Source organism: Colossoma macropomum, unplaced genomic scaffold (genome assembly GCF_904425465.1).
Source record: "Colossoma macropomum unplaced genomic scaffold, Colossoma_macropomum, whole genome shotgun sequence".
Taxonomy (NCBI): domain Eukaryota; kingdom Metazoa; phylum Chordata; class Actinopteri; order Characiformes; family Serrasalmidae; genus Colossoma; species Colossoma macropomum.
This window is the reverse complement of record NW_023495934.1, coordinates 54,261-75,587: the sequence shown is the minus strand read 5'-3', so window position 1 is coordinate 75,587 and position 21,327 is coordinate 54,261. Positions and strand designations below refer to the sequence as shown.

At 37.5% G+C, this 21,327-nt stretch overlaps 1 protein-coding gene across 1 annotated transcript in view; it reads left to right on the top strand.

Annotated features, from left to right (window-relative positions):
• LOC118803636 (selection and upkeep of intraepithelial T-cells protein 6-like) overlaps nucleotides 1-14,605 on the top strand; it is a 102,312-nt gene extending 87,707 nt beyond the window's left edge. Inside the window, exons 12-16 of the mRNA XM_036564096.1 lie at nucleotides 3,270-3,431; nucleotides 5,552-5,722; nucleotides 7,201-7,374; nucleotides 10,362-10,538; nucleotides 14,430-14,605. Coding sequence (XP_036419989.1) covers nucleotides 3,270-3,431; nucleotides 5,552-5,722; nucleotides 7,201-7,374; nucleotides 10,362-10,538; nucleotides 14,430-14,436 — 691 coding nt within the window. The 3' untranslated portion in view covers nucleotides 14,437-14,605. The remainder of the gene's footprint in view (nucleotides 1-3,269; nucleotides 3,432-5,551; nucleotides 5,723-7,200; nucleotides 7,375-10,361; nucleotides 10,539-14,429) is intronic.
• The last annotated feature ends 6,722 nt before the right edge of the window (nucleotides 14,606-21,327 follow it).

Genomic DNA, 21,327 nt, shown 5'->3' with positions numbered 1-21,327 from the left:
TTACACTTACAAGTGCTTTGTAAGACAAAAAGTCTTATCAGAGAAAAAAATTAAGATATATTGCCTTGATATGAGATATATATATTATATATATATATATATATATATATATATATATATATATATCCCCCAATTTCACAATACCACCAGGGCTAGGAGGGTGAAAGCTAGCACAGGCTTCCATCGAGACCTGTGAAGCACCACTGCTTATTTTTAACTGCCTCAAATGCAACATCATGGGACAGTCGAATGAGCTCGCAGGAACACACCAACTGCCAGTTCTGTACTGCACAATGTAGTTCACGTGTCAGGCACCAGTCCTTGTAAGCTAAAACACTGCAGGCTTCAGCACATTGCCTCATTAAAGGCACCTGATTCAGCTCTGGATATGCTGGCAGTGGTTTAAAATCTCCCCCACTTGTAGATGATCTTCCAGACAGTGAAATGATCATTTTCCACTATTGTGGATATCTTCTTAAACACCCTTTCCAGACTCATAGGCAAGTGTTCTAATCATTAGCACCAGGTAGGGTGCACGTGATTTCAATTTGATACGTTTGAAGTAGTGATATTAGTAGGGGTGTCCTTACTTTTTCCACATCAGAAAATTACATTTCAGTTTATTTCAATAATAGAAACGATGACAAAATTCTAATTACAAGTGTCACTTTTAAATTATATCACCTTTATCTATCTATAATCTTGAATAAAGAACATTGAATATATTTTCAGTAGCCATTACATATTTATTACTTTTTCATGAGATGTTTCAGAAGACATTAGATGCAAGATAATCCACTTGAATAAATGTAGAGACAGTTTCCAAAACTGGACTTTTAGAAAATGAATAAGAGCTACTGAGGCTCGTAACAACCACCTGGAAGACCTGGTAGACACCAAAACTGCCCCCATCAGATAGAAAACGCACTTAAAGATTTCATCTTTGAGAGAGAGGAGAAAATCAAGCTGCTTCTGAAAATATCCACAGATGTTTCTGTCCATCCTTCCACTGTGAGAGGACGACTCAGTGCTATGGGTCAGAAAGGATGTGTAGCTGTCCTCACTGAGAAAAGAAAATAGACAAAATGAAGAATATTTGCTCCAAAACAAAAATATTCTTGAGTAAGTTATTATGAACTGATGACTCTAAATTTGTAATTGGGATTACTTTTATTATAAGAAGCGGAAAAGTAATTTAATTAATACTTTATATGTTCTTTATTCCTGTGTTGATTAATATCAGGTCTCTAGCCAATAAATCAATTTTAGTTAGACATTATAACATCCTACAATTTAGATTTTTCTGTTTCTTACTGTGTCTGGCATAGTAGCAGCTTTGCTACTGTTCTCAACGGGACAGCACCAGTAAACGTCAGTTTTATGAATACGTGCTGAACTGGTAAAGGAGGAGGAGTAGCTGCTTTATTTTAAGATTCATTCCAGTGCAAAGAGATTGTACCTGGTAATTTTATTTATTTTATCTGTTTCATATACCGCTGTTTAACATTAAAGGGTGCTCCCAAAAATGTTTAACTATTTACAGATTTTACTGATGTCTTTGCTGAACTACTGTCAGTTATCTCCATTGAATACAACTTTGTCATAACAATGGATTTTCAGTGAAAAAATCACAACTAATTAGAATCACCATCAACACCACACAGTCAAACAATGATACTGTGCCTCCTTTACCACCATCTAGAAATGTCTTAATCATTGTCACAATTTAATAAAATTCACCAAAAAATTTTATTTTATTTTTACTCTGTAACAACTGATTTGCAGCAATTTTTTAACTCCAGTGTTTATTTAGACAAATTTCAGTCAGGCTTCCAACCTAAGCACAGTACTGAAACAGCTCTTACAAAAGTGTTAAATGATATACATCTGAAAACTAACTGAGGTAAAATATCAATTCTGGTATTACTTAATTTTAGTGCTGCATTTGACACTGTCATAGAATACTTATGAACAGGTCAGAAAATTGAGTAGGAAATTAAGACTTTCTGGAGCAGTCCTTAATTGGTTGAGGTCTTATTTAGAAGGCTTAAGTTACTTTGTCACCTTTGGCAGTTGGACTGGCTATGATATGTGGAGTCCCTCAGGGCTCAGTTTTTGGACCTCTTCTGTTCAGTCTATATGCTGCCTTTGGGCCAAATTCCACAGAACAACAACATTAATTACAATAGTTACACAGATGATACACAGATATATCTGACTTTCTCACCAAATGACTACAGCCCAGTAGACTCACTGTGTCAATATTTGGATGTGGGCATAAAACTAATTTGATGAACTATAATTTCCTACAATTAAATATGGACAAACTGTGATTATTGTGTTTGGCAATAAAGAAAAGAGAATTATTATTACTGAGCACCTCAATTCTCAGGCTCTAAAAGCCAAAGACCAAGTCCAAAATCTTGGCATTCTGATAGACTCAGATCTCACCTTTATCAACCATGTCAAAGCAATAACCAAACAGCCTTCTTTAATTTTGAAATTAATTCGACAATTAGTCAAGCCCAGAGTCCAAACTAATCATGGTGAAGTAGCGTTTAGCAGTTATGCTGCTACAACTGGAACAAACTGCCAGAAGATCTTATATGTGCCCAATTGTAGCAATTTTAAAATCCATATTTGAATTGCATGTTATTTTTACTGCACTTTACACCTAATAGGCTAATTTTAATAACAATTCAGTTGTTAATTCCCAATTATGTTTTTATTGTACTTTGATTTTTTTGTAGTTTGTACTTTCTTTTATTGATATATTTAAAATATTTTTATCTTTTGTTGTTTTTCACTCTTATGCAGTCTTTTTTTTTATTTTTTTTGTACAGCACATTAAATTGCCTTGGTTTATGAAATGCATGCCATATAAATAAAATTGCTTTGCCTTAGCTTGCCAGGACTTTAAATTGTATACAGTTGGGCTTGTAGTTTTTTTCTGTTGTCTGTTGAAGCTACTTATGCTACTTACACTGTTGTTACATGACATCCCTCAGACACAATCAGCTCTTCAGCTCCAATGGCATCATGGGACAGTGAGCTGGGATTGTATACTTCATAATTTGTCTCGGTGAAGTGCATCATTCAAGGAATTTTCGTGTGCTGTCTGATGAACACTATATATTCAGACACAATAAGCACATTATGGTGTACTGCTGTCATGTACTACAAAACCTGTATTCACATTTTAAATATCTTCTCATTACTTCATGTTAAATGTTAAGTGTGTGATAATAGTGTTATTGTTTCTCTCCCAGCCTAATTAAATGTGATCTCACAGGGAATAGCTGTACACTTCTAGCCTTAGCTCTCAGGGCTAAGAACTCAACACTGAGAGAACTGGACCTGAGTATCAACAGAGAAGTGGGGAATCTCTGTAGGGGACTGAAAAATACACACTGTAAACTGGAAAAACTGAGGTGAGATCATCCCTTTCTCAGTGTGGAGTACACCCACTTATCGTGATAGTAATGAAAGAAATAATTTAGAAAAGCACACACACATACAAACACACTTGCATAGAATCAGCTGAAAAAAGTGAGTAACTTCACAAAACACAGCATTTAAAAAAAACATTTTCCCCCTCTGTCTCTCTCTATCTCTCTCTCTCTCTCTCACACACATACAAACACACACACTCTCACACACACACACACACACACACACACACACACACACACACACACACACAGGTGAAAGGGAGTTTTTAAAGTTTCCAGCCTTGGAACTGCTAGGATTCCAGGAACCACTGCTGGTTTTGAACATCTGAAGATGATTAGGGGTGAGCCTGTGTCAACAGAGATCCAGTTTATAAACACAGGGGTATAAAATACTTTAGTGATTGTACTTTGTTACTATTTGGATGATTTGTATTTTACTTAAGTATATGTGAAATTAAATACTTCTAAGCATTAACAGTAACTCAGTAACTTTCAGTTTCTATTACAGTGTTAACATGTTGGTGCTGAAAATAGCGTTGCTCTGTGCTTCAAAGCCTTCTGCAACCAATGGCAGCACACAAAAAAGAAAACATAGTGACAGTATAGGCGTGAAAATGGATGTTAATTAGTGGAGACCTTTAGCAGTGTTGATTCCTCCTGTAAGCTTAAAAGTGAAGACAGAAGAGCACTCTGTACTCTTTTTTGTTGTATAATACTGAGTGATCCTGCACAATGAGACATTCTGTATTTATGGCTCCCAAAAAATCACCACTCTGTGTATTTTACTATCACAGTTGATGGCAAAAGCTGGGAAAATGAAACTCTTGGCAGTAAGTGGAAAGTAGAACATTGTCGATGACAGTGCTGGAATTTTTTGTTGGAAATAAAGAAATATCTGTCTACATCAAACAAGCTAATGCGGCATTACATTTTCACTTAGACTTTAAAAGGTCTAAGTCTCTATATTTAAATTTATTAAAACATATAAACAAATTTATATAAATAATGAGGAAGGTGAGGAGCAGCACTGCTGAAAAAGATGAAGGGCCACACTTCTGAGGAAGATGAGAGGAGGAGGGCTGAGGAAGGTGCAGACTGACACTGCTTAGTCTAGGTTTAGAGTATGATTCACTCCTGCATAGCATTAAAGGAATTAATGTTTTCTTTTAATGTATAAAAGCATGTTCTGAGTTTTTTTTCTAATTGTGGGATGAATTATGGTGTAATAAGGCTCCCTAACCCCCATACTCTGACAACACAAAAATAACAGTCTTTAAGATGCCTCTGGCCTTGTGGACCCTGAGACCCCTGGCAGTCTGGGGCCCCTGACAGTGTGAGACCCTCAGGTACTGGCCCCACTGGCCCGGTCAGTAATCCATTCCTGTACCACAGTGTAGGGCATAACAGTAACACAGAACAGGCTAACTAGAGCTACATGGCTAATGTTTACACTGTGACAGGGTTACACACAGACTTATGGGTACACTGATGAGCTAACAATACAGAGAAGGCCTGTCCTATGCCCGGTCACCCCAGTACTTTTTACACTCCTGGTAAATCATGCATAAAAAGTGGCTACCCTAAAGATTCATATGTATCTAATCCAGCTCCATTGTCTCTTTGTTCACCACCTGTCATTGTACAGACTGCACAAGTTAAAAAATACATGTACAGTTACTGAAAGTAGTAGAATTTATTCATTATTATTTATTATTTATTTTGTATTTAGTGATTTAAATAAAAATACTGTTTTTTCTGTAGCTTGTTAAAGCTACCAACACTATTAAGAAATGATCCCCCAGACACAATCAGCTTTTCAGCTCCAGTGGAATCACAGAACAGTGAGCTGTGGTCACATATGTCATGATTTGTCCCACTGAAGTACATCATCCAGGGAATTTCCGTATGCTGTTTGTGTACTGTACTCTGTATTATGGAAGTATGCCTTTTTACCCACTCAAAAAAACTACAAAAGCTATTTTCACATTTTAGACAGTCTTCTCATTGCTTCATTTTGAATGCTTTGTGTGTGTGTGTGTGTGTGTGTGTGTGTGTGTGAGAGAGAGAGAGAGATGACAGTGTTATTGTTTCTCTCCCAGGCTTTTTGATTGCCATCTAACAGAGGAAAGCTGTGCAGACCTGGCCTCAGCTCTCAGCTCAGTGGACTCAACCCTGACAGAACTGAACCTCAGTAACAATAAACTGCAGGATTCAGGAGTGAAGAAGCTCTCTGAGGGACTGAGTACAAACTGTAAACTGGAGAAACTGAGGTGAGTTCATCACTTTCTCACTGTGGATGTACAGTACATCACACACACAGTCATTTTTCAATCATAATGAAAGAGAATTTAGAAAAACACACAAACACACATACACAAACAAACAAACAGGATCAGCTGAAAAATAGTGTTACAAACTACAAAAAAAAATTTTTTTTCTCTATTTCCCTCTCTCTCTCTCTCTCTCTCTCTTACACACACACACACACACACACAAAGCCACACATACAGATAAAAGGAGTTTATAAAAAATGTCCAGCCTTGAAACTACCAGGATTCCAGGAACCTCTGCTGATTTTGTAAATCTGAAGATGACTAGGGGTTAGCCTGTGTCAACAGATATCCAGTTTGATGTTAGCTTCATCTTGTCTGCTATTTTTGTTTGGACACAACACCACACCTACAGGGCTATGAAAAAGTATTTGCATCTTCATACTGAGCACTTGCCGTTATCATCAAAAGATCGTGAGTTTGATCACTGGTGATGCCACAGCTGGGAGTCCAAGAGAACTTCTCTTCCTCTTTCTAGATGGGTAAGGTGGGCCTACCTTTCCCAACAGCACTCAGCACTAGCCAACACAGGTGTCTGTTAGCTGATATGAGGATTAGCAGTTAGCATTCCTCTCCAAGCACATTGTGCTCTCCAATGATGTTGCAGTTGTAGCAGTTTGCAAGTATGTGGTAGAGCTTTATGCCTCTGTCAGCCTTCATAGTCATAGTGTGGTAGCATCAGAAAAATAATTTATTGAAAGGAAAATGTTTTGCAACACATTTAACCATGTGAAAAAATAATTGTCCCCCATAAAATTAATAACTGGTTGTATCACCTTTAGCAGGAACATCTACAAAGCTTTCTGTAACTGAAGATCTGTATTTCACATGAGAATGTTATGTAATGTGTCCAGAAATTTAATGATTTTTGTGTGGACCAAGAGTGGCATGAGTTGTGGTGAATTCAAATCAATTCATTTCAAGTGTATAGTATTTGCACAGCACTAACTTATTTATAACCTTCACAGAACAGCTTTAGAGAAATTTGGGTATGGCCCACTAATGAACATTACTGAAGGAGACAAAAGCTAGATCACCGTTCACATATTTTTATGCATATTTCAACATACTGAATATAAAAATACTTAAAAGCGACATATTAAATGGAATGCACTATTCAAATTAGTTGGGATTGGTATCTACAAAATACTTAAATCTTTCACTAAGCAGATGTACATGTTGAAGAAACACCATAGAGAGCGCAAAGAAAACAAACACAACTTTTTTGGCTAAGAACACTTAATACTGTATGCTGTAATTTTACCTACAGGTTTTAACTTTGAACGTAATTTAAAATGAACACAATGAGGAATTTGACCAGGGGTGCCTAAACATTTGCATATGAGTGTAAATTGTGAACAGAGTGTAAATCAGAAAATAAGTGTTAGTGTAAGGAGGTTTTCTTCTTCTCTCTGCAGGCTGGGAAACTGCAGTGTTACAGATGAAGGCTGTGCTGCTCTGTTTAAAGCTCTGAAATCAAACTCATCTTACCTAAGAGAGCTGGATCTGAATTACAATAATCTAGGAAAGTCAGCAATAAAGGAGCTCTCTGATCTACTGAAGGATCCAAACTGTAAACTGGAGAAACTACAGTAAGTTACTGAATTACTACCTGTAGACACACACACACACACACACACACAAACAAACAACATACTTTGCATACTTAAAATCATTGATTATTCTCTCTCTCAAACACATTCACAAACACAAAGTTTACAAACACAAGTTTTTTTGTTTTTAAAGTGTTAAAGTAAATAACTCTTGTAAGTCTAGTTTAAGCAGTGCACACTCCTAAACCCTGTAGCTGCAAAGGGTGGGCCGACATCATATTAAACCATATGGATTAAGAATGGGATGTCACTAAAGTTCATATGCATGTGAAGACAGACGAGCGAATACTTTTGGAAATATAGTGTACATGTTGATACTAGCTGTCCCCTCACAGCTAAATTCTTGCATAGCCTTGAAGGTTTTAACTTAACCCAGCTTGAGCCACTCATACTCATGGGCACACCCTAGTTTTGGCCCACTGGTCTTGATGACATCCCTGTCTCAAGACCTCCACGAAGCTTGCCCCCAAAGTGGTCAGAAATGGAATAAAAATACTACTATTCATTTGTGCTGGTTTGTGCCATACAAATTGTTTTTGACGGCACTGTTTTTATGTAGTTTTTTGTACTTTCTTTTTAAGTAGTTTTTAAAGTTTTGCCCTATTGGCTCTAAATTACATATTATATATTTAGTTTGCTTACAGATGTACTATGACTCCCTCATGGTTTAATGTTTTTTAAACATGACATTTTTGGCTAACAAGCATAATAATCACAAATAGTTAAACGTTGAACGTTGGATTTCCATTTCAAATTTTATAATGCTCTAGAAAGCCTGCACACTTATTTCAAAGGCAGTATGTTTTCTTTGTTAATATTTCTATTTTTTAATATTTAACATTTTAGCTGTGTTTAGTCATTGAATGGGGCAAATTATAAAGAAATCAGTGGGGCAAACCTTTTTTTTTAATTTGGGACAAACTTTTAAAAAATCATAATTTAAAAAGTACCTGGAGCACAGCTTTGAAATTTTGCATGGATGTCAGAATTAAAGTGTAATATTAATGATTTTTTTAAGGAAATGGGAGCATATATCATTCTAAATCCTCTATACACTGTTCAGCATTGATAGAGCCTTTCCAGATGTGTAAGCTGCTCATGTCATAGGCACTAATGCAACCCCAAACCATCAGACACGCAGGCTTTTGAACTGTGTGCTGATAACAAACTGGATGGTCTCTCTCCTCTTGAGTCCACAGGACATGGCGTCCGTGGTTTCCTAAAAGAATTAAATAATGTATTCATCTGACCACAGGATAGTTTTCTGTTTTGCCTCAATCCATTTTAAATGAGCTTTTGCCCAGAGAAGATGGCAACGTTTCTAGATATTGTTGACATATGGCTTCTTCTTTGAATGATACAGCTTTAACTTGCGTTTGTGGATTTCACGGTGAACTGTGTTCACAGACAGTGATTTCTGGAAGTGTTCCTGAGCGCATGCAGTGATTTTCAGTACAGAATCATGCCTGTTTTTAATGCAGTGCTGCCTGCATTAAAAATGCTGAGGGCCTGAAGATCATGAGCATCCAATATTGATTGTCAGCCTTGTACCGTGCGTACAGGGATTTCTCCAGATTCTCTGAATCTTTTGATGATGTTATGTACTGTAGATGGTGAAATGTCCAAAGTCTTTGGAATTTTACATTGGGGAACATTTTTCTGAAATTATTCCACAATCTCTAACTTTACGTTTCTAGGGTAAGTATTGGAAAAGGTAGTTGCTTTGCAGGTTCAGGCATTTTTATTGGAACACAATCATAATTTCATAGCACAGAAGCTGCCCTGTTGAAAGTAATGATCTCCTGCTGATGCAGGTGCTATTAACATACTTCTTCTCAACCTTAGTGCTGCTTTCTATACTTTAAATCACAACATACATTTGTCCCATCTTTCCTCAATCAGGATTACAGGCACTGACCTTCAGTGATTTGGATCTTACTTTGCTGACAGACAGCAGTTTATTACTAAAGGTCAACACAAATTCTCTACTACCCCAATTACTCAAGGGGTTCCTCAAGGTTCTGTTTGTGGTCCCATCCTTTTCCTGATTTATATGCGTCAACTATTAAATACAAGACTCTTCTGATTACTTTTAGGGTGCTACATGGTCTGACATCTCCATACTTCATTCCTTCATGTGCACATCCCTTCATGTGAACTTAGGTCTTCTGGTTCTGGGCTGTTGGTTATCCCCCGGGTTAGACTGCCTTCTGGGGTAGTTGGTCCTTTAGTGCTAAAGCCCCTAAGCTGTCCTCGCCCAAACACATTTGTGACTGCTCATCCATTTCCTCTTACAAAGCTTTCAATCATTACTTATCTTCTATCGTAACTTCATTTGGTTTTTCCTTATGATCTTCTAATGACATTTGTTATTCTGTTGTTATTTGTTACTTTGCTATTACTGTGCATGTTTGTTGTGCGTTTGCTTTCCTTTACATTGTCCCTCTTGTTTTAAGTTTTTAAGACTTGTGTTAGTTAGCCTGGCCTGTTTTGGATGCCCTATAAAATCGAAATTGAGCTTAGGAAAGGTGCTATATAAACATAATAATAATATAAACATAATAATAATAATAATAATAATAATAATAATAATAATTAAATGGACAGTATTTGTACAGCACTTTAGATATCCAATTAGAGATATGATATATTTGACATATTGAGTAAAAAGACTTAATAAGAACAGCAAATATTGAATAAAAGTGTAGATAATTTTTGTGGATTATGATGGAAATACATTTGTTGAATGAATAACATACATGCTAAGAGAATAATGAGGGTCACATAGCTAGGAAACATCACAAGGCAGCTGGTAACAACAGCAATGTTACGTCTTTTAGTTAGTTTGTGTGTGTGTGTGTGTGTGTGTGTGTGTGTGTGTGTGTGTTTTGGTGTTTAATGTCTGCTTTTCTTGTTACTTGTGTGCATTTATCTGTAAGTGTGAGGTGTTTTTCCTCTCTCTGCAGATTGTTTGAGTGCAATATTACAGATGACCACTGTGATGCTCTCATTGAAGCTCTGAAATCAAAGCCCTCACCACAGCTGAGAGAGCTTAACCTGAAAAACAATAATCTAGGAGATTCAAAAGTGAAAATACTCTCCGATATACAGAAGGATTCATCCTGCAATCTGAAGAAACTACGGTGAGTTACTGACTTGTTAAATCTATACACACACACACACACACACACACACACACACACAAACACTCAGCACTGTGCAGTCTTTTACTGTCTTATATTTCTTAATTTACACATTTTTAAAATATCAGTTGAGTTTTGATTCTCTAAGAAAAGAGTCCAAAAGTGCCAAAACACCTTTGTCAGATGGATTTGACAATCTCCTCCAAAAACAGTTTCATGATGCTAAAAAGGAATGATAATACAGACAAATAGAAGAGTAAATGGAAAGGAAAAAGAAAGAGAGTCTAAAAGTATTTAAAAAGTGATAAAACTGCAGGTGTGAGAAGTCTGAGTCTCTTCTCTCCACACTCACTGTGTTTTCTTATCCAGTGAAGAACAGAAACAGCTCACACAGTCTCAGCCTGCAGCTCCATCAGCCTCATGGAGTTTGGAGATCAGTGTGGACGCTAGACACGTGACTGTATTCAGTAATTCTGTCATCTAAAATTACTACTCCTGCAAAATCAGTCAAACGAACTGCAGCTTCACCAGAGATTTGTAGACACTCAGATCAGCTCTGCTTTCATAAACTCCCACTACACTGTCACAGTCTGACTGTGTGCTAAACTACCTCCACTGAGCAGATCAGAGCAGGTAAATAAACACAGAGTAAAGTTGAAATGTTTATTAAATGATTCACCATAAAGTGCATACAAACAAATTTGTACCTGAATGTCTGTTACAAGTTTCAAATCCTTGTGCATCAGATACATGTGTAGCTGCTTGTTGCTGTGTGTAAGAGCTGTGTAGCATTAAACCCCTTAGCTTGATGTTAGAGACATTTTTATATTAAAGATTGTCCTTGGACCATATCACCATCATGACAAGGCCATAACTCTGAGTTAAACATTGGAGGGGTTAAACAGAGCTCTCTGTTGGTGTCCAGAGGCTTTCAGCCATGTGGAAAAATAGGTTTCAGCATTGCTTCAAAAGTGTTTTGCTGCCATCTCACGGCAACGCTGCTCACTTATTTCGGTACAGGAGTCTGTTCCGCACATGCACAGACTGAGAAATCTGAAAGAAATCAGAGTAAGAGTTTACAGCACTGAGACTGATTACTGAGCTAAAATCCAGCCTCTAACAGATTTCTTAATCTGATTTCTAGATCAGAGTATGCTGTTTACATGACCATTTGAGTAACTGGATAACTGCAGAAATCAGATTATGATTGGATTATTGAGTGCATGTAAACGCACTCAGTGTTGTTCACCACTGCCACTGGAGCCGGGTTGTTTACGTTGCCTGGGAGACACTTCTGTATTTTGTGTTCTGACACACCCACACAGTTATGAGCAGGCAGCAGCTTTTAACCACTATTAAATTTTATTAATTTACTTCCTCAAGGTGACAGAATTGAGCAGCCAATCCAAACAGCCTGTGGAATCACATGCCTTCTTCACATGTCACAGTTTACCAGATGGTAGACACAGTAAGGTAAATGTGAACTTGTAAAGGAAGTTCATTTACTGGATCTCCCTTTAGATAATATAGTCAGTTAGCCATTAGGCAAATACTTACAGTGTCACAAAATAAAACCTATCTTGCCACTGGAGGCTCTTCTAAACGCTCTCTGAACAGGAGACTTGTGGAAAAATATTACAGCCTGTCATATCAGCTAGATATAAAGCTACTTTAAGTTCAACTATAAGTTCTAGCTAACACAACCACAAATAATACTCATGCTAACGTTAGTCTCAGTCTCAGACTGAGTGATGCGTACTGACAGTCTGAAGCCCACAGTCTGTTGTAGGGAAGGCTATTGTACACTAAACACTGGATTAAACATCTTTTTTCATAAAGCGACATGTCAGAACACTTCTGACTCGTGGCAGCTCTTTAGCTGATTGTGACAAGCTTGTTGAGGAACTTCAGTGTGAAGCCAGAGAAAACTCCTGTTTCTGCTCTGGGTGCAACCAAGTTTTTAGAACTGGGGGAGGGGCAACCAAAACATCTTAATAAATATTTGTCACATCTTTTTTAGGTTTAAGTTTTTTTAGAGTAGCATCTATTATATCAGTAAAACCAATATTTTGTCATGCTTTGTTACTAAATGTTTATTATCCAAATTCATTATTAGGAAGTGGCATGGCTGAGCTAAGATTTTTGGAGAGGCTGTAACCCCCTGCAACCACCCCCCATCACACACAAATTACACCTTTTTTACATGAGCCAAATTTCCATTTGCAGAAATATTTACAGTTTTACCTACAGTAAGGAGAAACAAGCATTCAGACACTTTTGTTTTTGTTATTTAAAATAATTCCAGTGCACATTTCTACTTCAAATTTACACATGATCGTGTAATTATACACAAATTCTATTATAATTTTGACTAAAATTTTGAACAAAAAATATAGGTAACACTTTCTAAGAATGTCGCATTTGTAAGCATCTATAAACACATAACATGTTATAATGTATGCATGAGACATTATAAACATGGTTATAAATATTTATAAAAATTAATTACATTGGATTACACTTTATAGCCATGTTTATTATACATTATGAATTGTTAATATAATGCATTATAAATAATGTTAATAACATGTTATAATGTCAGTGCCAAAGAAGTCAGTCCCAGCTTAGACAGCGTAAAGTAAAGACAAATACCAAGCTAACGGTGGTGTACATTACCTTTCCCACATTGGGTAAAACACTGATGGCAGCACTAGTTTAAACTCTGACATTTGAAGCCTGTAATGTGCTTTACTGTTTATGTTTTAGTGTTTCAGTAAATACTTCAGTAAATACTTCAACTTGAAGCCTCACTCTTAACACTGGAGGAGGCTTTAGTACAGTACGCTTCACTTTACTTAGAGCGGACAAATACAACTTATGAGCTCTTATAATTTGTTATGATCAGTACTTATAATGTATTATGTTAACAATTCATAATGCATAATAAACATGGCTATAACATATGCATTTTATAAATATTTATAGCTATGTTTATAATGTCTTATACATACATTATGACTTGTTATGAATGTGCTTATAGATGCTTACAAAGGTGACATTCATAGAAAGTGTTACAAAAATATAATGTTGATAAATATGATGGGGCAATTGCACTTTAGCATAGCTGTGTTTTAAAGTTTAACCTGAGTTCATAAACTCCATTGCTGTGTTAGGTTACGTCTGAAATTAAAAAGGCTGTTACAGTGTGCTATACTTGTAAATAAACTGAAGGAATACTGTTTTAACATTTGTCATTGGATAAAAATATAGATTTTTTTCATTATGCGGTTTATTATGCAGTGTTTTGCTTTAGTTAGATTGATCATGATGTAATTTGACAGAATTTCCAGTTTAGCCGAAGTTTAGCGGTGGATCACGTAGACTCATGCTTGTTTCAACTGAACAATCAGGTTTAATTTAATACACAGCTGTATTAAAGGGAGACTAAACTGCTGCTAAGCAAAGGACAGATCAGTGGCTCCAATATGTTTTAAAACAAAATCAAGACGGCCCATTAGAGCTCAGTTTTGGTCCATTCCTCTAGACAATACACCAAAATCACTGTACCATTTGATTGTAGTCATTACAGAGTTATCGTTTGTGATCTCAGTCTGAGTGAGATGAGGAGTTTATACAGTGTTAATAGAGTTTAATTAAAGTTAGAGAGTGTTTAAAGAAGGAGCTCTGAGTTGATGGTGTGACAGTGATGAGAGTTCATGTCTGATCTTTCTGTTCTGTGTCTGATCTCAGTCTGAGTGAGATGAGGAGTTTATACAGTGTTAATAGAGTTGAATTAAAGTTAGAGAGTGTTTAAAGAAGGAGCTCTGAGTTGATGGTGTGACGGTGATGAGAGTTCATGTCTGATCATTCTGTTCTGTTTCTGTCTTACAGGATCTGAACACTCAGATGCCGAACCTGAAGAGATTCACACACACAGAGATCTGAGGAAGCACTTCCTGTAAATAAGTGACTGCACCTTTAGTGACCAATCAAATGTCATAAAACCCATATATGTGTATAATATATATATATGTTAGACCAACAACACACACACACACACACACACACACACAGATATAAGGCTGCATTTTAGGAGCACAGAGAGAGACTCATTATGACCCCTTTCAGTAGGTTCAATACTAGGTCTAAAACCTACCAAGCTCTAGTCTGAGGTTAAGAGGTAGCAACACAAAACAAATAGACCACCACACAAGTTTAATGCTCAAGTTAAATGACTTTAAAAATAGAAATGACTTTATTTTTAGCCATTACAGGTAGCCACAGCTGAACTATGTTTTTTTTAACCAACAACAAAATTAACAGCACTCACCTGAACTGAAGCTCTACTGTCTTTATGAAGGTAATTAAGAATTCAGAGGTGATTAAGATGAACTCTGACTCCTCTCACCATCACAAACCTATTTTCCCTCAAACCACCACCTCACTCAACTCAACATCACTGTCTCTCTCTCTCTCTCTGCCTCCTGAAGTTGAACCTAAAGCTTAGTCTAACAATACAAATGGTGGATTGTACATACAGCTCATACTGCATTTACATAAACTACTCTGCTGTATGTAAACGTGCTGGGTGGGCAACATGGCAAAAACACCATATCACGATACTTACAGACATTTTCACAATACACAGTATGTATCATGGTATTTTCACACAGACATAGTGCACTAGTAGAGGCACATTAAAAACTACCAACAAAACTCTGGATACAATTAATTATATTCAACATTTCCTACAGTGCACTGCACTAAGTCCAGTTAAACAGGACTGATTATACTCTCTTCATGATGAAACATGTGGTTGGTCTGTGTTCTTTAATCACAGGTAATATCTAGAAAAGTATATTGTGTAACAAACTTTATCATGATAAATATTGTCATGCTGCCCACATCTAATATAAAATATGATGCTTTTAGTGTGTCTTCTACATTCTGCATGTGTGTTTGACCTGATTGTAGACATTTTGACTTTTTAGCACCATATGTGCCAAACTCTGCTGCATGGCTGGTAGTGTTTAGTCAAAGTGATTCTGATAGTGAACAGCAGTGCAGTATGAATGTCCTTTAGATTTAGCTGAGTGACAGTATTTAACCCAGAGCTCCAGCAGTTTTACGCTTCATGTTTAGTCAAAGTGATTTGATGGTGAACAGCAGTGCAGTATGAATATCCTTTAGATTCAGCTGAGTGACAGTATTTAACCCAGAGCTCTAGCAGTTTTATGCTTCATTTCACACTTCTCCACTAGGGGGAGATAAACAGTAAGATTTATAAAGTCTTACTGCAATGGAAGAACTGCCTCTGCCTTCATGCTTTTCTCATTGTGAAAATTAAATATTAAAGTAATGAATAGAAGTGCATTGAAATGTGAATGGCCTCTTTATAATCTGTTATATAACACATTTGAAGCCAATAAAACGGATGTTAAGATGATCTGTTGTCCTAGATGTTTCTGTCTTTCACTTCATAAATGTGCTTTGTCTCTTCTCTTTGTAACGAGGGATGGCTCACAAGATAGAGGATGTGAACCCAGGCCTACCAGTTAAACCACCACAGATTTTAGGGACCCAAGTGCCAAGCTTATGTACAGTGGAAGGATGAGCTAAAATAAAAAAAATGACAAACAGAGTTGAAAACTCCCAGCCCTCTTACCCAAATTGCCAGCTGTTTCTGCTGACTTAAGATGAGACAAAGACACAGCAATGTGTGTTTCCTTCTCTGTGCTTATGAAGCCTTCTATCCAGGTGTAGGATGTTGGGCTTGATTGGACCTGGGAGGAGCGCGTCGTCTCCCTCTGGTGGCCAGGAGCGTCGCAACCCTGGAGCCAGCCCTTACACTCGTCATCTGAAACCTACAAACTTTCACTCTTTAAACTCTCAGTTGGTCTTCTTGCTCTGCTCAGAGTTTTCATTCAGATCTTCTCATGAAAAATTAGATCCTCTCCAAAGAAAAAGCACAAGCAGGCAGACTAATCAGGGGGAGTGAATTAAGACTTAATTAATGTCCACAATTTAAAAAAAAAAGTGTTACCTATTTTTCATCCAAGTTTTCCACCCTTGCTTAGATTTAATTTATTTAATTACTTATTTATGCTTTTTTTTCCACTGCCATTAAACTGAGGACAAAAATGGTCAAAATAACAACTAAATGAATAAACAAAAAAAGAAAAATTTAAATAAATGAATGAGTAGTAGAAAAGTAAAAATAATACATGAATGAATGATGTTTTATTTATTTATGCATGTATGTAATTCTACAACCCCATTTCCAAGTTGGTACGCTGTGCAGAATGTAAATAAAAATAGAATGCAATGATGTGCACATCATAAACCATGTTTTTGAAGGACAATACGACAAAGACAACATATCAAATGTTGAAACTGAGATATTTTGTTTTTTCAAAAATATATACCCATTTTGAATTTGATGCCAACAACACATTCCAAAAAAGTTGAGACGGGGGCCTGTTTACCACTGTGTTTCATCACCTCTTCTTTTAGCAACACTCTGTAAGTGTTTGGGAACTGAGGAGACGCTGCTGTAGTTTAGAAAGTGAAATGCTTTCCTGTTCTTGTCTGATACAGGATTTCAGCTGCCCAACAGTTCAGCCTCTCCTTTGTCATATTCTTCATTTCATAACCCTTCACATGTTATCAGTGGTGACAGGTCTGGACTGCAGGAAGGCCAGTTTATCACCCTGACTCTTTTAATACAGAGCAATGCTGCTGTAACACATGCAGAATGTGGTTTGACATTGTCTTGCTGAAATAATCAAGGCCTTCCCTGAAAAAGACGTCGTCTGGATGGCAGCATATGTGGCCAAAACCTGTATATATCATTCAGCATTAATGGTGCCTTCACAGATGTGCACGTCACCCATGCCATGTGCACTAATGCCCCCCTATACCACCATGAATCCTGGCTTTTGAACTGTGCACTGATAACAAGCTCAGTGGTCTTTAGCCTGGAGGACACAGTGTCCATGATTTCCAAAAAGAATTTAAAATGTTGATTCGTCGGACCACAGGACACTTTTCCACTTCACCTCAGTCCATTTTAAATGAGCTCGGGCCCAGAGAAGGCAGCATTTCTGGATCCTGTTTATATGTGGTTTCTTTTTTGCATTTTAGAGTTTTAACTTGCATTTGTGGATACACTGATGAACTGAAAGATCACAGACAGTGGTTTTCAGAAGTGTTTCTGAGCCCATGCAGTGATTTGCACTACAGAATCATGTCTGTTTTTAATGCAGTGCCATCTGAGGGCCCAAAGATCACTGCCAGCAAATACTGGTTTTCAGCCTTGTCCCTCACATACAGAGATTTCTCCAGATTCTCTGAATCTTTTAATGATTTATGTACTGTAGATGATGAAAAGCAGAAGTTCTTTGCTATTTTATGTTGAGAAATTTTATTCTTGAATTGCTGCAGTATTTGATGGTGCAGTCTTTCACAGAGTGCTGAACCCCTCCTCATCTTTACTGCTGAAAGACTCCGCCTCTCTGAGATGCTCTTTATACCCAATCATGTGTCTGACCTGTTGCCAATCAACCACCAGGTGTTTTTTAGCATTACACAACTTTACCAGCCTTTTGTTGCCCCGTCCCAACGTTTTGGAACGTGTTGTTGGCATCCAATGCAGAATGGGCAATATTTTTCAAAAAACAAAATAAAATCAGTTTTAAAATTTGGTATGTTGTCTTTGTACTATTTTCAATGAAACATAGGGTTTAAAGTATTTGCACAGCATTACATTTTGGTTTTATGTACATTTTGCACAGCGTCCCAATTTTTTTGGAAATGTAGTTGTACATTTACTTATTTATGTATATATATTTCTTTATAGGTTTTTGTATATTTCTATATTTCTTTCTCCAGTATGCTAATTAGAAAGACTAAACCTACATGCTATTGGTTGGCTATCTGTATGCTTCTAATACTTCAGTGATGCTGGAGGATCTGAGCCAAGTTTCTATTCAGCACATTTCAACATCTTAAAACAAAGTTTAACTCGTAGTGTGCACAGGCAAAACATCAGGACAACTATACAGAGACCAGAGCCTGAACATGATTATATGATTTTTACTGCTAAATTTTATTGTACATCTTTTTTATATTATATATATATATATATATATATATATATATATATATATATATATATATAAAATAAAATGTTAAAACCTTAAAAATACTTAACTGATGTACAATATTGATTGTTGATTGTTGTTCATCTAAACTGACATTTTGCTTTGCAGTGTTTCATTGAAAATATTTCTTCGAGTTGAACAAAGCCAGTTAAATAGCTAACCACATGAAATATTTTTTAACAGTGAATGGAAAAAAAATCATTACATCATAAAGAGAAAACAGTCACAGATAATGTAAATGCTTAATTTACCTGGGTGCATTAGTGTAACAGCACAGAATGAGTCAGATGCTCGCGTTAAAATTATCAAGAGAGGCTTTACTGAGGGAAACGTGAAACAGGCTCGTAGTCACAAAGCAGGCGTGGGTTAAAACCAGAAAATACAACCAGATCAAAAACATAACAATCGGCAGAACAACCTAAAGGGCGAGCCAAAAGGGCAAATTCCAAAAAACAGTGAGAGATCAAAAGGCAGACAATCCAAAGGGTTAGGCAAAAGACAGAGTCGGGAAAAACAGGCAAAATGGTCATAAACAGAAAAGCAGATATACAATAGAATGCTCAGTAGGTTGAAAACGATACTGAGCTTCACAACCTTTCTATGCTAAAGCCTGGGCTTATAAAGATATCACATGACCTATGAAACAGGTGAATCAAATTAGTATTCGGGAGAGTGAGAGCGCTGAGTGGAATGTGAAGGCAGTTCAGAGGTCACAGGAGTCTGTGAGGATTCTGGGAGATGGAGTCCGAGTGAGAGTCAGAGCCTGAGGGATGCGTGACAGTCCCCCCCGGTCCGGGATGGACGGGCCAGGACAGGCCACAATGACTACCACGCCCACTACCGGAGGCTCGAACAGGGGCAGACCCAGAGCTGCCAAGGCGCTGGACCGACGGACCTCGATCACGACGACTCCGCATACGGACAGGAAGTGAACTAGGGAGCACTTTCCGTGGATGACCACTAGGGCAAGGAGCAGGCTTGTCAGGTGTTCACTGTGGAAATCTGCGATGAGACCAGGGTCCAGGATGTCTCACGCTGACACCCAACACTGCTTCTCCGGGCCATATCCCTCCCAGTCCACCAAGTACTGGAGGTTACCTCTTTGTCTCCGAGAGTCCAGCAGCCTGCAGACAGTGTAGACTGGTGCCCCATCTATCTCCTCTGGGGGAGGTGGCATGACATCGGGCGTGGCCTCATCCAAAGGACCTGTAATGACAGGTTTCAGGAGAGAAACATGAAATGAGCGAGAGACTCTGAAACGAGGGGGTAAATCTAATCTATAAGTTACTTCATTTATTCTCTTCAACAACTTAAAAGGTCCAATATATTTGGTGTAATTTCCTACTTCCCTCTGTGACCCTGAAGTCTTTGGTGGATAACCACACTTGGCCTCTGGGTTGAAACACGAGGTTTTCACTTTTAAGACGATCTGCTTGTTCCTTGTTTCTCCGTAATATTTTCTCAACCTGTCCAAGGTGCTAAAGGTGGCTGGTACCCTAGAATACACTGGAAAGGAGTTAGCTGTAGCTGAACCAGAGGTGAGTGAGGAGTGGACCCAGGTGATAAGTTGCATACGAAACTGGTCTGGGACATAAGTCTTCTCTGGGGGACACTGGGTTGGTATTGTGACATTGGTTAATGCCTTTGCATTTTTCCTCATCTATTTCCCAACGTATAGCAGAAATAGAAAACTCAGGGGGTAAAGTGTGTTCGGGTTCGGATTGGTTGGAAACAAGATTCTTGTTCTGGTATAATCTAGATAGAGCATCTGCTTTGGTGTTCCTAGAACCTGGACGATAGGTGATACTGAATTTAAAACGGGAGAAGAACAGAGACCACCTAGAGTCCGAGTGAGAGTCAGAGCCTGAGGGATGTGTGACAATTAGATGATGATTGAGAGTGAGTGAGTGTTTAAGTTTGTCATTATTTTTCTCATAAAACAGATGAAACAGCTCAGTGAGTAACCTGAGGGCTTTTTCCACATTCTCATTTAATACCAACACTTGGTTCCATTCAACCTTCTGTATATCTCCAACATCTAATCTGTTCTGTACAGTGTTAATGTTCAAGCTAATGTGTATGTGAAGCCATGTGCTTTTTCAAGGAGCACTGTCCACTGCATTGTGTTTTCCACTGAGATGGGTTACACCAAACTAAACAGTGTTATATGATGTCCTAAACACATGAGAACAGCATGTAACAGATTCTTTTCTACATTATTCAGAATTGATTTATGGACAGATGACATTCTGCCTGAGCGAGTGAGAGATGGAGAGACAGTGAATCATGTGATCTGAGGAGTTCTTCTCCAGCGTAGTGCAGCTCTACAGACAGCAGCAGGAGGCAGACAGACAGACAGATCTATGACCTCGCAACACACAGACATTCAGACAAATTCACATTGAATCAGACTGATTTTAACCTGTGCACATGAACAGAAATAGAAAGCATTTTTTGTTACCACTTTGATGGACCTGAACTCTATAACTATTTTCAAACTTGTTTTCATTTAAAGGCCTGAGCACTGTACATTGATCACTGTTAACCCTTTAAATACATTGATATTCAGTCTTCTCTGCTTCAACTGCTTCACCCCTCTAGGCCAGGGATATTTAATTAAAATTCAA